The sequence below is a fragment of the Musa acuminata genome, chromosome BXJ2-9 (genome assembly GCF_036884655.1).
Source record: "Musa acuminata AAA Group cultivar baxijiao chromosome BXJ2-9, Cavendish_Baxijiao_AAA, whole genome shotgun sequence".
NCBI classification, from domain to species: Eukaryota; Viridiplantae; Streptophyta; class Magnoliopsida; order Zingiberales; family Musaceae; genus Musa; species Musa acuminata.
The window spans coordinates 5,429,149-5,448,280 of record NC_088346.1 but is presented as its reverse complement, the minus strand read 5'-3'; the positions used below and the strand labels follow the sequence as shown (position 1 = coordinate 5,448,280).

The 19,132-nt window shown below is 41.2% G+C and overlaps 4 protein-coding genes across 7 annotated transcripts; 3 read left to right on the top strand and 1 right to left on the bottom strand.

Annotated features, from left to right (window-relative positions):
• The first annotated feature begins 662 nt into the window (after window positions 1–662).
• Window positions 663–3,818, top strand: LOC135622769 (auxin-responsive protein IAA25-like). Of its 2 annotated transcripts, none has more exons than XM_065124931.1 (5): window positions 663–1,375; window positions 1,797–2,146; window positions 2,585–2,678; window positions 2,794–2,855; window positions 2,944–3,818. In XM_065124931.1, the coding sequence occupies exons 1-5, from the start codon at window positions 1,041–1,043 to the stop codon at window positions 2,988–2,990; spliced, it is 888 nt and encodes a 295-aa protein (XP_064981003.1). In that variant the 5' UTR covers window positions 663–1,040; the 3' UTR covers window positions 2,991–3,818. The 2 variants fall into 2 exon arrangements, with proteins under 2 accessions (XP_064981003.1, XP_064981002.1); XM_065124930.1 differs by having other exon boundaries at window positions 775–1,375; window positions 2,564–2,678; window positions 2,944–3,794.
• A 1,573-nt stretch (window positions 3,819–5,391) lies between these two features.
• On the top strand, window positions 5,392–7,500 carry LOC135622767 (amino acid permease 6-like). The gene is made up of 6 exons (XM_065124923.1): window positions 5,392–5,622; window positions 5,692–5,925; window positions 6,012–6,105; window positions 6,195–6,543; window positions 6,638–6,865; window positions 6,956–7,500. The coding sequence occupies exons 1-6, from the start codon at window positions 5,571–5,573 to the stop codon at window positions 7,388–7,390; spliced, it is 1,392 nt and encodes a 463-aa protein (XP_064980995.1). The 5' UTR covers window positions 5,392–5,570; the 3' UTR covers window positions 7,391–7,500.
• Window positions 7,501–8,810: 1,310 nt separating this feature from the next.
• LOC103997460 (receptor protein-tyrosine kinase CEPR2) lies at window positions 8,811–13,317 on the bottom strand. Of its 2 annotated transcripts, none has more exons than XM_009418686.3 (3): window positions 12,891–13,317; window positions 9,619–12,205; window positions 8,811–9,465 (listed from the first exon to the last, which is right to left on the bottom strand). In XM_009418686.3, exons 2-3 carry the CDS (start codon window positions 12,155–12,157, stop codon window positions 9,113–9,115), a joined length of 2,892 nt encoding a protein of 963 aa, XP_009416961.2. In that variant the 5' UTR covers window positions 12,158–12,205; window positions 12,891–13,317; the 3' UTR covers window positions 8,811–9,112. The 2 variants fall into 2 exon arrangements, with proteins under 2 accessions (XP_009416961.2, XP_064980994.1); XM_065124922.1 differs by having other exon boundaries at window positions 9,619–12,165; window positions 12,891–13,199.
• Window positions 13,318–14,965: 1,648 nt separating this feature from the next.
• LOC135622766 (immune-associated nucleotide-binding protein 9-like) lies at window positions 14,966–18,830 on the top strand. Of its 2 annotated transcripts, XM_065124920.1 has the most exons (7): window positions 14,977–15,110; window positions 15,198–15,245; window positions 15,629–15,876; window positions 15,960–16,237; window positions 16,520–16,684; window positions 16,831–16,965; window positions 18,427–18,830. In XM_065124920.1, exons 3-7 carry the CDS (start codon window positions 15,645–15,647, stop codon window positions 18,640–18,642), a joined length of 1,026 nt encoding a protein of 341 aa, XP_064980992.1. In that variant the 5' UTR covers window positions 14,977–15,110; window positions 15,198–15,245; window positions 15,629–15,644; the 3' UTR covers window positions 18,643–18,830. The 2 variants fall into 2 exon arrangements, with proteins under 2 accessions (XP_064980993.1, XP_064980992.1); XM_065124921.1 differs by lacking the exon at window positions 15,198–15,245 and having other exon boundaries at window positions 14,966–15,110.
• The last annotated feature ends 302 nt before the right edge of the window (window positions 18,831–19,132 follow it).

Below are 19,132 nucleotides of genomic sequence, written 5' to 3'. Positions count from 1 at the left end.
AATCATAGCCAAGTCCTAAATGCCATAGGTTTAATCAGTCAGCTTGTTAGGTGATTACTAAACAAAAAAGCAAAGTACTTTAGCATGACTTTTGAGAACACTAAACAAGAAAGTTTAGCTCATAAGAATGATAGGGTTGGCAAAAAGAAAGCATATGCTTCAAGTCTTATTTCTCTAAAAGGTCAGAATGGAAAGAAGAGATACCAGATACCAGCAAAGATTTCTGCAGCATGCAGCAACAGTTCATTGTGAGTGGAGGGATCAGAAGAGAAGAAGATGCCCATCATTGCCCTCATGAGCTCCAAATCTCCAAAGCCAAATCATACTTCATCCATTTTTCTGGTAAATGTATGTAATGCAACTACTGAAGATTGGTTTTGTATTCTTGTATATACTGAAAGAAACTGACAAAGGTTGGGCCATTTTAATCATTCATAAAACAAAAAATGATCTGTATTTTTTATTTATTTCTGCCCCCACCCCCAAAAAAAAGAGCAGCCACTAGACTTATAATTAAGATGCTAAGATTTGTTTGAAATGAAAGACATGTTATAGTTTTGATTTAATTGATTGCACAATAAATTTATACTTTCCATGATTATGTTGATCCAGGAAATCCCTCCATTGTGGTGTTGGTGTCATTAATCATGCCTCTTTAATCAAAGTAGTTGATAAGTACATATATTGTGTTCTATATGAAGTCTTTATTGGGGTAATAATTGTTTGTAGCTATGAGCAAACTTTTGTTGGAAATTGCAAGTAATTATTACCAACTGTTCAGGACATTAGTACATCACGCTTCACATCCATGTCTTAATGCATGCAGCTCTAGCAGCAATGATCAGTGAGAAAAGCATGAACTCCTGTGGTGTCCTTAACCTAATCATAGTTCCAAGCCTTTCTCATGATGCTACTACATTGGTACATCAACCACTTCAACGAAGCTCAAACGAGAGAGAGAGAGAGATGCATGTCTTCTTAAACCCACCAAACCAACCTAATCGCATCACCTTTCTCTGCCGTTCCTGCGAAGGTCGATCATGAAGTCCATACTGTTTGAACCTCCAAGCAGAAGACAGGAGGGAGGAGGAGCTCACGATCAAGATAAAGCCACAGAAGCAGCCCATGGTTTCCGGAACCCCTTGGAGCTCAGTCTTCGCATCTCTTCCGGTGTCATGGCCTGCAACGTTGGCGGTGGTGATTCCGGCGAGTGCCGAGGACTCTTAGCTACCAGAGATAACCTTGTGGTGCACCGAAGAGACCAAGGAGCTAAGGAGTGGCTTCCAGCTGAGATCCACAGCGGATTCATCCACCCGTGGAGTCTCGCTGCTCGGCAGCAGAAGGCAGTCTTCGAGCAAGCTTCTTCTGCGCCGAGGTCGGTATAGGTTTCTCCTACACCATGCATCTCTGCAGTTTTGGTAAGATGAACACTTGCTCTTCTTCCTCGGGGGTACTTGCTACTTAATTGGCATGGTTGGTTTTGTTCTGACCATTCATGATGGAGTGTTCTTGATGACGGTTGTCTGAGGAAGAACATGATAGGAGACTACTAGAGAAATGTGCATGTCATATCGAGAATATGATGCATATCTCAACTATCACAAGAAAACTTTTAGTTAGGATTGAAATCTAACTCACTATAGATTGACAATGTGATGAATAATTATATAGAAGGGTTTGGTAGAGATAAGTTGAGAGTAATCTCCGACTTCCTCAATAACTTAGTCAAAATCCAATGAAAAGACGGTCGCATGATCTTTGAGTTATCTTGTTTGGATTGCTGTTTGTGCTAGCAGAGATGCGCATCCTTCGTCTTCCACGCCGCCGCCGCCGCCGCCGCCGCCGCCGCTGCTTGTCGGCTGGCCGCCAGTGCGAACCTCTCGAAAGCATCTAAGCCTGCTGAAGCCCGGGATGGACGGAGAGAACGACGCGAAGAGGCGAAAGTTAACAGAGAGAGAGGCAACAACAGTGCTTACGACAGAATCGAGATCAAGACCTGCGATGTTCGTGAAGGTTAACATGGAAGGCTACGTGGTGGGCAGGAAGATCGACCTGGGAGCCCATGAGAGCTACCGGTCGCTCTATCGCGCCCTCTCCAAGTTGCTCCGCAACTTCCTCTCCTGTACGGGAGCTCGGATGCGATCAGGTTTCCACCCCCGCTCTGTGCGTGTGATTTACGTCGAACACCTTATGGCCATTTACCATTCTTTACAGGGAGTTTTACATATTTATCCCCTCAAAATTCTGAAAATAGCATATTTGCCCCTAAAGGCTTATGTGTGTCTTCAAATGTTAACATCCTTCTTCATAGAAGCCAATTATATTAATAAATATAAAAAAAACTTAGGCTAACTACTATTAATCATCATTATAAATTTTATATTATTTTTTAAAAATCAGATTCACAATGATAATTAAACATTTTACGGTATCAGAATGCTCTGTATATTGATCACAGAAAAAACCAGTGTGAACATTTCATTTTTCCTGATATGCATGAGAGCATTTGAGAGTCAGTCATGGAAGAATCATATGTGAACTTTTCTGTCTTTTTTGTTTTCAGCTAATTATTCAAACAATTCAGGAGAACAAGATGATGAGGTTGCTGATGATGACTTTGTTCTGCTTTATGAAGATAGTGAAGGTGATCAGATGCTTGTTGGTGATATCCCCTGGGAGTATGTGATTTTGAGCTCACTTGCCTTTGCTCCAATGAGTTCTTTCTCTCATGGAATGAAATGATTATTAATGCATGCTTTTTGATATAATTGAAGCATAATTATGCTTGTGTAGGTTGTTTATTACTTCTGTGAAAAAGCTCTACATTGCTCATGGCAGAAAGAAGGCTGCTGCAGGTATGGTTGAGTGAAAGCATATGGTTTTAAGTTCTTGTTTAAGTTGCAAATATATATTAGCAGTAAGTTCAATGCATGTTTGCTGCAGGAGGAGAGGCACAAAAGACTCATCACAAGCAACAACTGAATCACTGACAGGAGAAATGAAGCATATGAATCAAATCATCTGCTAACTCCTTTTGTTGCTCCTTGTATTTCTCTATGTGCTTGTAGGTTATCTGTTGTGTCATGGAGATTATGTTTTAGGAATTTGATTAGATGAAATAGTTTATAACCTCTTGATCGATTGTTTCTCTTTTTGAAGGTCTATCACATCATGAGTACCAAATCCTAGAGACTACTCTATTGAGAATACAAATAAAATTTTAGATCCTGTAAAAATGAGTAGAAGGTTTCTATCCATAGAAAGAAGCAAGAAAAATATTCTGAAGAATATTATTTTCTTAGGCTTCTGTTGATATGATCAATTTGATCAATTCAACACAATGAGTCATATCGAGTACATGACACCAAACTTCAAATTCAGCAGCTTATGCTTGGAATTCAGAGCACCTCATCAGGCTTTTCTGATGCATGTTGGGCATTTGCCACAGATGAGAGACAGCATGCAGCCACTGCAAGAGGTAAAAACCACCTGCCATTTACCGGCAAATCAGTAATCTTAACCTGTGGATTCATGTTTGCTTCCAACATAAATGATTGATCATAATTCAACAGAATGAATCCTTCTGCAATTCATCTGTCATACCAAAACAAATTCTCCTTCCTATTCCAAAGGTCCTTTCTCAAGACAATGTGCAATATCTTGGCAGTATGATACTCCATGTGTATCTGTTCTTGGGTGTCATTGCATGACTCCATGCACACACACACTGAATTTATCCCAGGCTACCAAAGAGGTATTGTTCTTTTCAATCTGCTGCACATAATCTAGATGAGATGATTAGAACCCCTCAGGTATTTGACATGTCTTCTTCCTTTGGAGCTCCTCAGCTGTTCCTTCTTTTAGTTCTGTTCTCTTTTAATTAGCAGATCAACTTGAAAAGCTGAAGAATTTATCCAAGCTTTGCTTCAAAATATTTTATGTGATTTGTATCTCCTCAGTTATCAGCCAGAAAACTAGGATTTAAAGGAACTCTTGTTAGTATATGTATCTATTCAGTACCAAACAAAATCCATGGCATGCTGAAGACAGAGAGATTTCTGTGCCATGATATGCTTCTGTACTGATCTTCTCTTTTCTTATCTTCCTCTATTATATAATTAGATCCACATGATTCAACTTTTATGAAGGGAGAAGAAAGGTTCACTTTGAGTCCTACATTTTGGTGACAGTAGAGTCCCTGATTCTGCCCTCAATGCAAAGAAAACCATCACACGTTCTGTGATCATTCAAATAGTTGCAGTTGAGCTTTGGTATCTACCAAACCTCAGTTGCAGAGAAGAACGCATGCCTAAAAGCACCAAAACAATGTCAAAGAATTGGAAGAAGAGAAAGAAGTGTCAGGGGGCGCCCAAAGGGTATTCTGCAACCCAACTTAATTGTGGCAAAAGCTCTTTTCTCCTATTGATCGCATATTGTTGCCTACTCCTCAAGCATTCACTCCACAACTATTTTATGGCTCCAGGTTGCACCTTTTAAGTGCATCATTGAGCTGCCTTTGATCCATATCCACATTCTCTAACATTTCCTTTTGGTCTCGAGCACTTCTTCCTGCATTATTGCCTTCTTTTGAGATGTAGGACATGTTTGTGATGTATGTATGTACGGTAGTACTCTGGTGAGGATGTCAAAGAACTTGGATCAGTTCAAAGAACTTGAGATTTGCCCCAGTTTGGATCACTCTCAAATCTCCATGTTTGGATCAGGATCTGCGCAATCTTGCAGTCTTTTTGAGAGGGAATCACATATCAGATGAGACCTCTGTGGAAAACTTGCAAGCCATATTGATGGAAACAAGCAGAGAATCCAACAAAGACAGAGGAGGGAGTTAGCACAATCCATCAAATTTGCTGAGGCGAGGCTTTCAGCATCACTCTCTGCTGCTTTTAATTATGTCGCTGGTGCAGTCTGCGTTGGCCATCGACGGCCGGTCTTTTCTCGGATGGCCCCTCCACTTCATGCAGTGCTTGACTCCACACTCACCTTTCCAAGGGGTGACCAAAAGCTCTTTTATCTTACTACAACTTGAGCTGCCACTCCTAAATACTTATGTTTGTATCTTAAATCTCTTTCATTAATACACATCTTACAGAAGATGTCCAAAATGCAATGCCTTAATAAGAAGAAGAAGAAGAAGAAGATGATGATGATGATGATGATGATGAAGAAGAAGAAGACTATCTAAAAGGACATATAAGTTAAATTTAGCTACTTATGTTGGAGTCTTTTGCTTCAATGAAGTGGGACTCTAATGGTGGAAGTTACTCAAAAGTAGTAGGTTTGATCGGTTGATGGAATTCATCTCCTACATAGTGATCTGAATCCAATTGCTTTACTTGTCTTCTAATAATGCAACTCTTTTCCTTCACTTTACTGAACAAACTGCAGCCCCTCTGTTCCTTTCACGCTGATCTTTGCCTCAGAAGCTTTCGTGTTGAAGAATCAATGTGCTGCATGCGCTGCTATATAATGCGCCTTCTCCATCACATGTTTGGTAGTCTCAGCTTCCTTCCTTTCTGGTTTTAGCCGCAGTTCAGGGCAGAAGAGAGGCCATGGAGAAGAGCACAGTGACGGACATTGAGCATGGCGACCATGAAAGACGAGGTATGCAGGCACCTGCAATGCTTTGCATGACGAGCTTCTTGTTTGTGTGACAAACCCTCTCGAGTGCAGGAACTGTGTGGACTGCGACAGCCCACATCGTCGCTGCACTGATCGGCTCCGGTGTTTTGGCGCTCGCATGGAGTGTTGCTCAGCTGGGGTGGATCGTCGGCCCTCTCGTTCTCCTTGGCTTCTCCTGCGTCACCTACTACACCGCGGTTCTGCTTGCCAACTGCTACAGGTTCCCAGATCCTGTCGATGGAACCGTAAATCGTGCCTACATCGATGCAGTCAGATCATACTCGGGTAACAATCTTCGAGAACCGAGCACTTCGATTTCTTTTGGTGGGAGCTGAGCGACTGACACAACTGTTGCATCTTCTGCTCTGCAGGTCCTAAGCATGTGTTCTTGTGTGGATGTGCTCAGTATGTCAACCTCTGGGGGACTCTTGTGGGCTACACCATTACAGCCAGCACGAGCATGATGTGAGTGAGTGTGTGATGCTCGTTCTGTTGAATCGGAGTTGGATTTGTTTGATGTTTGATGAAGGATGTGTTCTGCTTTCTTCCCGAAGCGCGGTGAAGCGCGCGAATTGCTTCCACCGGAACGGGCACAGCGCAAGATGTGACGCATCTGGCAACACCTTCATGGTGGTGTTCGGCCTCTTCCAGCTGGTGTTGTCTCAGTTCCCCAGCTTGGAGAACATAACGTGGCTGTCGGTGGTCGCAGTGGCGACGTCGTTCGGGTACTCCTTCATCGGCCTCGGCCTGTGCATGGGCAAGTGGGCTTCTCATGGTGAGTTCAGGGGGACGTTGGCTGGTACCAGCGATGTGGCCGCAAGTGACAAGGCGTTCGATGTGCTCCTCGCGCTGGGGAATGTAGCTTTCGCTTACACTTTTGCTGATGTCTTGATTGAGATCCAGGTGGAGTTCTTAGCTTAGCTTCTTTCACTTCTACTCCTCCTCCATCGTCCTCTGTTTGGATTCAGGTAGAACATCTACGTTTGATCGACTGTAGGACACCTTGAAGTCACCTCCTCCGGAGAACAAATCGATGAAAAGGGCGACGTTCAACGGGATTGGGCTCACCACCGTTTTCTACCTCCTTCTTGGCTGCATAGGGTACGCTGCATTCGGTAACGATGCTCCCGGCAACATCCTAACTGGGTTCGGCTTCTACGAACCCTTTTGGCTCGTCGACATAGCCAACATATGTGTCATCGTCCACCTCATCGGGGCATATCAGGTGAGCACAAGATGCAGCCATTGCCCTCCCTCTCGGTCGTTCCTGGAACCGTGGGCTCACCACCTGTTTGCTTGAATGCATGCCTTTCAGGTGTACGCGCAGCCAATCTTCGCCAGGTTTGAGAACTACCTGTTGTTCCAGTGGCCGGACAACAAGTTCATCCGCAAGACCTACTCGGTGCGAGTGCCGTTCATGGAAGTTGGTGGCTCGTGGAGCTTCACGCTGTCGAAGCTCGTCTCGAGGACCATCTTCATCATGTTCACGACGCTGGTCGCCATGCTGCTGCCATTCTTCAACGCTGTTCTGGGTCTGATAGGCGCTCTGGGCTTCTGGCCACTGGCCGTTTACTTCCCGGTGAGCATGCACATGGCTCAGGAGAAGATCCAAAGGGGAGCACTCAAGTGGTTTGCCCTGCAGGGCTTAAGTTTCTTCTGCCTGCTTGTCTCTGTTGCTGCTAGCATTGGTTCTGTGGCAGACATTGTGCATAATCTCAAGGCAGCTGCCCCTTTCAAGACTGTGTATTAGAGATGAAATGTACACAAAGCCATGCCATGTGATGTGAGGGAGAACAATTCTGAGTGAAAGATATCATATTCCTTTGCTGCTGATGTGAAACAACAACTAGTTTTATGTGAGTACTCTGCAAGCTTGCTGACTTCTTTGGGATGGACTATATGGATCTTTTTCTGTGCTATCAAACTGGATATATGATTATACTAGATGCATCAACTTCTTTGATTTTAAAGGTAAAAGAATGTAACATAACCATGACAAGTACAAGAAATCAAAATTTCTATACCATTTGAGAGACTTACTAGAAGTTCAAGAAGGGTGAAGTTGTCCATAGTACAACAACCATCTTCTTCATTGTAGGTTCAAGAGAACTGTACTGCACTATGGAAGATTCTGCCAACTGCTGATTAATTATTGTATGGTCCAAAAGTGTGTTAGGTATCATGGATCTTATTTTATGGCATTTCACACACTAAATAATTGACCTTTGATTTGCTTTTCTAGTTTGCAGTTGTCTCAAAAGATAATTCACTATCCATCTACTTCTCTTTTCCTGCCATAGCAGAAGTCTTCAGAGGTTGGAAGGGAATAGGAAATACTTGAAATCTTAGACTTGGATGAAGTATTTTTTTGTTTGACAGATACTTTTGTTTACTGATAGATAGATGGAAATAGAGTGCCACTGCTGCACTAGCATCAACATCAGGAGAGACCACCAATATAGCTAAAGCTAGTAGTAGTAATCTTTGATTGGGAGACTGGTGGAAAGGGAGATCCATTAGGGGAAAATGTGGCTAAATTTGCACTAAACAAAATCAATTTCACCTAAAAGCATTAATCACTTTTGAGCTAGTGCCACATGCTGATTTCTTCTCTTTGTCCTATCTTAATTATGACTCTGATGATAGGATGGAAATCACTAAAAAGAGAACTAACTCCATTAGGAGAAAAGGTGGGTCATTCAGTACTCATCAAGATCATTTTTAGGTAGTCTGTTGATCATTATTGGCAATTCATTATCTATATCAAGCTATTCCAAATATCTGCAAGAGAGATTTTCTTTTCTGCTATCATAAGAAAGGTTATATACAGTCCTGTTAGGACAACTTAGAATGTATGATAAATAATACTCTTTCTATCCTTCAGCTATAATTAGCCGTGTTTCCTATTTAGCGCAAAATTGAAGTTTGAAGTGATCTTGTAATGGAGTGCAGGTCAAGCAGATGTTGATACACAGGCCATATGGAACAATTTGAAGATGCAGAGGCCGGCATCAGCTTCACAGTGAATTTTTATGCAAGGATCAGCAAGCAGTTGGAGTGCCATTTAATGCATTCAGATTATGCAAGTTCAAGCCAGAGCTCCTCAGTTCAGATATTTCAAGATTTTTGTTGTGGACACAAACAATTTGACTCATAACTTCATGACAAGGTGAAAAAAATATAGCATCAAAATCTAGAGATTAATAGATTCATTTATTACAGGATAATTTTTTTTGGAGTTTTGTTATAATTACACAGATAAACAAAACCGAAGAAAACTTCACATACTGAACCATATTACTAAACTGAACCATTCAATTGAGATACTTCTAACCATGATTGTTCTTGTTGTTCTTTTGACTTTTGAAGAAATAGTTGTGTCCTTGACTTGCTGATTGAAAGGAAGACAGGTGTTTCTGAACTGCCATGAACAGATCTAAAAGCTCATAGTCATGGCACAGAGGCATGGAAGCTAAAGATTCTTGTAGTAGTTCTTTTCCCTGGCAGCAAGATTGCAAGGATCTGCATCGATCAGCATATTGACCACCTCTCTCATGGTAGGTCTTAGATTTGGCAACTTGGTGGTACACAGGATTGCAACCTTCAGAACCTTCATCATGCATTCTTCTGCAGGGCTTGACACTCTTGAGTCCAAAATCTCTGAAGCATTTTGCTGATTGAGATGAGTGGAAACCCAGTAGACTATGTCTTTGCCTTCACCGTACTGAGGCTCAACAGGTCCATGCCCGGTAAGCAATTCAAGCAAGACTATACCAAAGCTATACACATCACTCTTTTCTGTCACCTTGACTGAATATGCCAGTTCTGAGATCAAACAATCCAGCAGAATCAGTAAGTTGAAATGCATATGATCCTTTAAATTGATAATTGTGTAATCTAAAATGGTGGCTAATTATGCATTCAAATTTTAGATGCCCAGAGGAAAAGAAGTAATATGATGATGGAGAGCAAGCATACCGGGAGCGATGTAACCATGCGTGCCAGCAAAACAGCTTGAATCTGACTCCTCTGCTATTTTCGCGATCCCAAAGTCGGCAATTTTAGCTTCATAGTCCTCATCAAGCAGTATGTTGTTGGATTTTATGTCCCTGTGAATTATGGCTGGGGAGCAGTCATGGTGAAGATACATAATCCCCTTTGCTGCACCCATGGCAATCTTGTAGCGCTTGTTCCAGTCCAACTCTGGCTCCCCAGCTTTTACTTCGCGGCGAAGGGCGTGATAAAGATTGCCATTGGGCATGAACTCAAACACAAGGAGACTAAGATCCCCTCTTGTCAAGCAAGCATGAAGCTTCAGTATGTTCCTGTGCCTGATCTTTCCTAGTATGTTCATTTCTGCCATGAAAACTCTAGCTTCATTCCCCTTCAGCAGCTGCTTCACGGCGACCGTGCTTCTGTTCCTTAGATCCAATCTGTAAACTTTGCCAGTGCTTCCACTGCCAATCAAATGCTCTTCATCCAAATTCGACATCTCTTCTGCATCCAGTTCTAGTGGATAAAATGACTCAATTTTCCACTCCGGCTCATCTTCCATGCACTCATCAAGATCCTTATTTCTAATGGATTCATCAAGCTTCAAGCTCCTGTAACTCACCAACACTAGTCCAGCTAGAAATATGATCAGTGCTGAGAAAACAAGGGCTGTGAAAACCATTCTATTTCCGAAAACATATCTGTGTTTGCTGCTTACTCTGCACATTCCCAATTCAGGATCCCATCTGTTTCCTGATCTCCCATCGATGCAGAGTGCTGGATTACCAGAGAATGCTTCTTCTCCAGCTATCACGAGAAGACCGGGAGGAACTCTTCCGGATAATTTGTTACCGGAGAAATCGATAGAGCTGAGCTTAAGAGACTGCAAACCATCTGGAATTGGACCTGTGATCAAGTTCCGCGAAAGGTTTATCGAGTTGAGAGATGCCAACTGGGACAGTGTTCCCGGAATACGACCACCCAATGTGTTCTGTGAAAGATCTATCTCCACCAGCCTGCTGCACAGTCCAAGTTCTGATGGTATGGATCCACTAAGATCGTTGTCTTGCAAATGCAGAGTTGTCAACTGGTACAGGCTGCCGATTTCAGATGGAATGCGACCTGAGAGGGAGTTGTTGGATGCGTACAGCTTCTGTAGCTGTGAGAGCTTCCCAATCTCAGCTGGAATCTCACCGGATAGCTTGTTGTTCCGCACAGAGAGCTGGCTCAAGCTGGTGGACTTCCCTATCTCCGAAGGTATTCTTCCGGTGAACCCATTGTCCGATACATCGATGATGACCGCAAATGGCAGTCCCCAAATCCCATTCGGAAGCCTACCCGAGAAGCTATTCTGGCTGATCCTGAACCTACGCAGAGTCTTACAGTTAGCATATGAATCCGGAAATGCACCTGAGAACTTGTTCTCGAGGGCAAGCAGGAACTGCAGGTTGTTGTTTTGGCACAAGAATCCGGGGAACCGCCCGGAGAAGTTGTTCTCCGAGATGTCAAAGCTGTTCAGAGGTGAGAATCTTCCAAAGTTTGCAGGAAACTCCCCGGAGAATCTGTTCTCATAGATAGAGAATGCACTGAGGAACTGCAGGTCACCGAAGCCTCGTGGGAGCTCACCCCAGAAGTCGTTCCTGTATAATTGGATCACTGTGAGCTTCTTGAGACTGCCGACTTCAGCTGGAATTCTCCCACTGATCTGATTCCGGGAGACATCGATCTCTCGGAGCTCAGTGAGGTCTGATAGCTCAGGAGGTATCACACCAGTTAGATTGTTCTGGTAGAGCTCGATCTTGAACAGCTTGCGCAGCTTCGAGATTGCCTTTGGTAATGGTCCTGAGAGTTTGTTCTGAGAGAAATCGAGTGTGCCAAGTGAGGACAATTCGGATACCGAGTCCGGGATCTCTCCGCTTAGATTACAGTTCGCCATGTAAAGCCAGGTCAAGTTCTTCAGGTTCCCGATTCCTGGCGGAATCTCCCCCTCGTCGAAGTCGTTCTCGGCCAGGCCGAGCTCAACCAGGCCTGACAAGTTCCCGATCCATGGTGGAAAGCTACCGGAAAGCTTGTTGCTCGAGACATCAAGGACTTTGAGGTTCTTTAAGCCTGAGAGATCTGGTAATTGGCCCGTCAAGCTATTGGAAGACAGGTTGAGGACCTGGAGATTCATGCAGTTTGCCAGCTCCGCAGGAACAGTCCCCGACATGGAATTCTCTTGCAGGAGAAGAGTGGTGAGGCTGCTGAGGAGGGCGATCGATGGTGAGATCTCACCAGAGAGATTACTTCTTGGCAGTGAGATCCCAGTGACCTCACCAGAGGTGGAGTCACAAGTGACACCAAGAAACCTGCATGGAGAACTGGATTCCTTCCATGTCTCGAGAAAATTTGCAGGGTCAATTAGGGTGCTCTTCAAATGCAGCAGCGCCTGGGCTTGCTCATCTTGGGAGTTCGAGATTCGCAGAGAAGCTAGCAGAAGAAGAGTGCTCAGGAGATGGAAGAAAGGGTGGAGGAATCCGGCCATGCCTGCATCTATCAAGGCCTAAACGGTGATCAATCTCTCATATGAGCCCTGTCAGTCAGAAGAACGAAGCAGATTTGATGCGAAGTATTCAGGTGTTCTTCAAGATATCTAGATTTGCTCTTTACACAAACAACAACATCAACATAGAATGTGAGAACAAGAGTGGATTGATCATACTCAGACAAATCAATTTTGTTCTTCTTGTTGCTGTTAGTATTCTCTGATTATAAGCATTGCTGATCTCAATCTTCTTAGTCTTAATTTGTGGAGGGTTCTTCGTTTGATTCCCTATGCAGATCTACTGTTTGGATTCACTAACGTATGAAGATTGAGTGTGCCGTATCAGAACCAGACAAAGTGTTCCTTCCCAGCAAATGCGTGCAAGCAAGCTCGCGCAGCCCACCGACAGCCGGTGGGACCCTTCGCCATATGCCAATCTGGGTCTAACACGTTGGCACCGAACTCACACGTGGCCACTGTGTGGCCCCACCTCGTGTCATTCCCCCTATGTTTGACCTGTGTGCTAAACGAACCTCTTGACCTCTCTATCGACCACATTCTGTGTCACTCCTTGGCACTCTTCATCTTATCCCACGGATCGTATGACACACTCGATTCATCTCCAAACTTATGCAGCTGATCGTAGCATACAAAACAAGTTTTCCTAAAACTACAACTTCGGGGAGAGAGAGAGAGAGAGAGAGAGAAAGAGAGAGAGAGATAAATCACGTACCAGTGGAGTTGCCAGTTCTGGTGTTCCTTCTCTACGATCTCACAGCGCTCGTCATGGGAGAACAGAAGCTCAAATCTGCTTTGATGGAGCATCGAAGGAGATGATGGCGGTCTCCGGTCTCCGAGCTTCCTCGGCCACCTGAGCGGGCGAGCGCGTGAGAGAAAGATAGAAGAAGAAGTGGAGCAACGGAAGGGGTGCAGATCTAGAGAGAGAGAGAGAGAAAAATCCAGGAGAAGAGAAGGAAACTAGTGGAAGCTGTGTACTCCACTTGGTCTAGAGGCAGATCTCGTGGTGTGTTCGATGGCAGCGGTGCCTCTAATCATTCAGCAAAAGAACATGACGACAAAAGAGATTGCTTGTGGTGCATGGGACCTCTTCAAGTGTGTTCATGTCTGTGTGATGTTTCTGTCTTTTTGGCTCCATTTTTCAGTGAAAATATTGTAATTAGTTTATCTGATATTTTATTTTTCTTTTTACCTTGTATTCTTCTGAAATTACACCACTCTTAATGCTTTTTGTGTGTGTGTGTGCAGAAAACTAAGAAAATAAGCTGTCTGGCTTAGAGAAATTACATAGAATGATGATATTAATTTAGAGCAAGTTCTACAATTGAGTTGCCATCCAAGTCTCATGAAACCATGATGAACAGCAGTCACCATGTTTTATGAAGGATTCTTTTCTACTGAAACAACTTGGATATACAAATCATAAAGTCATTAAGTGGTGGTTTACTTCAGTAAAGGATTTCTAATCTGACTTTTCTGACCACAAAATTATAAGAGATTGAGTATGATTGAATGCTTGCTATAACTAAACTGAATGAGACATTTGATCAGCTTGGGACAGCTAAGATCACTAGTGAGATAGATAGATAGAGAGAGAGAGAGAGAGAAACAATTCTACAGTGTACTATTTTTTTTGCCTTTGTCACATTGCAAACATTTGAAATAGATAGATAGATACTGTGAATGAAAATTATTGTTTCTAAAGCTTACTATTGGCACTGATGATTTGTACTAACTTCAGTAGATTTAACTATTCATTAGGATCAGCAAAATCAGCAGATATTTATGTTGCTGGAATCAACTTGGAAGCAGAAACATGAACTCTTTGGCAGTGACCCACATCTGTGTTTTGTGTGTGTCTCTTCTTTGGAAGAAGATCAAGTTCATCTCTTTTTGAATTGTGTTCATAGATTGCTGGACTCCAAACTATTTCCTGATGACACCACAAGCAAGACAAAGAGATCTGCCAAAGCATTTATGTTTGTGGAGGAAGAAAACAATGTGCACTTGATGACTCCACCTCCATCTTTTGAGCTGCTATTCGAAGTCCCATCATCATGGTTTTAATTATCTGTGGTCCAATTTCTTGTTTATCTGTTTGCTTTGTTTGCTGATATGGTTCTAAAATTAAATTGGAGAGGTTTTATGTCATCATTAGATATCTCTCAGATAAATAGAATCATGTTTTTTCAAGAAAAAATAAATTTTTATTCATTATATTAAAATCATGATCGTAGATTGATTTTAACGTCGATGATGTGAGATAAATGGTCTATTAACTTTAAGTTTATCGTCGACTTATAACACTTAAATTTAAATTTTTAATATAATTAAATTAAAAATATTATTATCAGTAATTAAGGTTTTTTTATCTTAGAGATCTGCACGTGTCAAAATTAAAAGATGTCGGCGAGAGATGAAATTTGCTAAAATGCAAAGAATTATGCAACAATAGGGAGAAACGAATCTACAGTGAACCCCACAAAGATTTGCTGCCTTTGAGAAAGCTTCGATCAACAAATAACTCGTGAAACATTTGAGGGAATGAGACCTATCTATCAAGAAATCGATGGGGGCCACATTACATGCTTTCTCTGAGTGATGTCACATTTATCGTGAAAAAAAACAAATATCATGGTTTTTATTCCCTTTTTTTCCTCTTTAAATAAAAGAAATCAATAAGCACAATAATTTTCTTTTCGTTTTATAAATTAAAATTAATATATTGCCGAAGGCCGAGTCACCTCGTGGTGGGCAAACGAGTCCGTTGGACGAGTCGCATCAACTGGAGAACTCAACCGCTCTGACTCAGAATTCTATCCTATCCGGCAAAGTATCGTTCTTTGCCCGATAAAAGAAGCTGTCGTCGCTGTCGCCTCGATCGCGGCTTCGCCGTCTCATCGATTCCCTACTCGACTTCAATTCGATATTTGCGGTCGACACCCTCCTCTTCTCCAGCTGATTCCAAGATCGTTTGTGCCCCGTTGTCGTGTAATCGAAACTGATGGATTTCAATTTTTAGGGTTTTTTAATGTCCTTGGCTGTGCCCTTTTCAAGATCCCATCTTTCGGTATGATTTCTTTTCTTTTCTTTTTTTTTTCTCCCAATCTTGTTTTGATGTCTACTTATATGAGATGTTGGTTTTACTTATGTTTTCTTATATTGTACAATCTGACATGCTTCCTCATTTTTTGATGGTGCACCAATATGCTCTCTAACTTTTTCGCTATTTTAAAGATTTATTGTATCATTTAGTGATAAAATTTGACATCTTTATGGATGAATTGATTGCCTAGTGAATCAGAAGTTTATATCTTTGATTTTTTTTTCCCCCCCTTGTGATCTGACTGTTCTATGTATTTTTCTGAGCAATGATCAAAATGGTATTTTGTGATGGCATTGAACTTTTTGTATTTGATTCTCATTTTCTTTTTCTGTTATTGGTAATTTCAGATTTTCGTGTTGAACAATGAGTAGAAGCAGCATAGATGATGACCGGGACTTCACCAACTCGGTTAACACTGTTAATACTTTTGTTCTTTTTGGAAAAACTGGCAATGGAAAAAGTGCAACTGGCAATAGTATTCTGGGCAGAGAGGCATTCTTGTCAAGGCTTAGCTTGTTTGGCGTGACGAGTACTTGTGAATTGCAAAGCACTACGTTGCAGGATGGTCGGATTGTGAATGTCATTGACACACCGGGTAAGCTTATATTATCTATGATTGATATCCATTCCACAAGTGTCTTCTTTTGTTCTTGGTAACATCATTGTTTGCGTTTGTAGGACTGTTTGATAATTCTGATGAATCAGAGGCCACCGGCAAAGAGATTGTTCGATGTGTAAATTTGGCAAAGGATGGCATTCATGCAATACTTATGGTTTTTTCTGCTAGATCGCGTTTCTCACCCGAAGAAGAGTCTGCAATTGAAAGTCTCAAAACCTTTTTCGGTGAGAAAATCCTTGACTATATGATTGCAGTTTTTACTGGTGGAGATGATCTGGAAAGCTGTGACCAAACTCTCAAGGAATTCATAGGTTGTACAAAGCATCAGTCTCTACAGGTTTCCTTTCTTCTTTTGCCTATTCAGTTAATATTCAAGTTCTTTCATATGGTCATGCATGTATTCGAGAAGAATAATTGTCATAGGTAGGCCTATGATATGAATCTCATGTTAAATAAGGTGCCTGTGCATTATGTTTGTGAGATGTCACTTATGGATGATAACGATCTTTGTGTCGTCACGCTCTGATTCTGCCAACTTATTTGGTTTTGAAGAAACATAAGTATTCTTAAAGTGCTAATGCAGTCTGTTTGTTTTATTTTGTTGCTGAACTTCTTTCAGAAATTTCTCGAATCCTGTAAAAATAGGATTGTGCTTTTTGATAACAAGACTAAAGATGAGACCAAACGAGCTAAGCAGATGCAAGGACTTTTATATCTTGTGGATTCTGTCATCGCAAGCAATGGCGGAAAACCATTTTCAGATAAGCTGTTTGATGAACTTAAGGTAAGGAGCCAATTGTGCACCTTCGCATTTATGACACTAAATTGTATTGTTTAAAAAAAAAAAAACTATGACAATGTAGATAAGTCTTTGATTGTCTCTTCATTTGTTTGTTTGTTTATTTACTTCTTTTATCCCTTTGGGGACAGGAAGGAGCTTTGAGGCTCCAGCACAAGGAGAAAGAGGTTGAATCTATGAAAGGATATTCTGAGCAACAGATATCTGCATTGAAGGAAGAAATATACAGTTCCTATGATGATCAGCTTGCACGAGTAACTGAAATGGTATATTGTATTTGTTCCTTTTTCAGAATATCTCTATACTAACATCGCTTTGTGGAGTCAGATAGAAATTGACTTGTATACTACATGTAAAACGATGAATCTGATGTCTTTAACTTTCTAGTCTGTCACATATGTATTTCATTACATCAGCTGCCAAAAGAAACCGTATCTAAATTTCTGGAAACAAGCAAGAAGGCTGATTTTCAGTTTATTCTAGTGACAATTGCCGTAGATTTGATGCAATTGAAATACCATTGTGATGTCTGAAATCTGAATAGACCCTAGATAACCAGAAATATACATTAAAAGTATTTATTGAATTTATTTGAATAGCCACAAGTTTTAGTTGCACTGAAGTAAAGTACGATGGTTTCATATATTGCTGGGTTCTTCACCAGCACAAGTAGCATCTAAATCAGAAGCGTTTTTTATGGGTAGATTCTATGGCTGGTCAAAATGCTTGGAATCAGAGTTCTTCACCGGCAAGAGAAGCGTCTAATGAAGACACCACACTTAGATGCTACTTGCATGTACAGATAACGGAAATCTATCTATATTTTTATATATACAACTGAAAGGACTGACTGAGAAATAATATATGGAGCCTCTATAGGAGCTTCCACAAGTACCATAAATTTGGATTATTGCATAACTCGAACTATGTTTACAAGTGTGCTGTTTGTTCTAAATTCCATCACATCTAATTCATATGGTTCCTCGAATTAGCATTGTTTTGGCGATGGTTTTAGACTTATAGATTTAAGCATGAAGTTTTTCTGTGGCACATAAATGTGAAGAACATATTTGGTCAATCATCGTGATCCTGCTGTATAGGTTGTGATATTGATTCTGCAGTTTTCTCATTTCGAAATGTGTTTGCAGATAATGTTTTAATTGTTTATGTGATTTGTGTAAACAACTTGCAAGCTGCAATTACATGTTATCTCTTGTGTTGTTTATAGAACATGGACATTAGTTTAATCCATCATTGTCCACTTTGAGGTGGATTTTGCTATTTGTGATAAATACACTTTAACGACGTCATTGTTTATAACAACATACTGGTTTTGTGTGCCCATCGAAAGTTTCACGTTTGTAGTTTGTACTTCTCAAGCCTTCTCAAACATTTTGGCATTACCAGTCTTTCCTGTGTGACTTATGTTTTGAAAATAATATTCTTCCTGGGTATTGTTACTCACGTATTCCAGCCAAAATAGTGTACTCCACATAAAACTGCACCCTTTATTAGAGTTCTTCATCTAGATTTGCAGCAATTGGCTGTGATATTTTTCTTTGATGATTATATCTTCATGGGCTTTATTCTCCATGAGTGAACTTTGGTGCTCCATCAATTGCTCTCTGCATTAATTTGTTTTCATTAAGATCTGTGACACTTCGTTCTGTTGTCTTCTCTTTATGACAGTATATCACTTTTGAGTTCCTTTTCTGGCTCCTTTGTAGGTCGAGCATAAGCTAATGCAAACCGTGGAGAAACTCAAGAAACTGTTGGCCGAAGAGCAAGCTGCACGCCTAAAAGCAGAGAAGATTTCGCAGGAAGCCACAAAGAGGTCAGGCAAAGAGATCGATAGGCTAAGGGCGAACCTGGAGAGAGCTAAGAAGGATGCCGAAGAATTCAGAATGCGTGCCGAGAGTAAGAAAATGTGTGTCTACCTGTGAAATCTCATCGGCCGGTTCCATGGTTGCATTTGTCTAGTAGTTTTCGGCTAGTTATAGATTCTAGATTTCACTATGAGAAATTTTTCCTCATATATGGGAAGAACTACTTAGCACTTGCATCTATATGGTTTGCATCATGTATTTTGTGCAGTCATTGTTAGCTTTTAATCTTTTGGTATATTTGTCCATAGCTCATCTCCTCTTGGTGATTGTAGATATCTGATGAACATGGTAACTACATTGTTGGTTCATATCATATTAAATGGTGTAAGGCATGCTTCCCCATTTAAAAATCGTTATAAAGGAATCTTAAAATTGGAAAATACTCTCAGATAAATTTATAGATTATGGATGTACAAGATGCTGATTCAGGTGTATAAATCTGTAAAAGAAATAATTTATAGGAATCAGGCAATTATGGATGTCAAAAGATTGTATGGGACCCTATAATATGGTTGTTATTAGCAACAAAAACCATGTTTAAACTTGC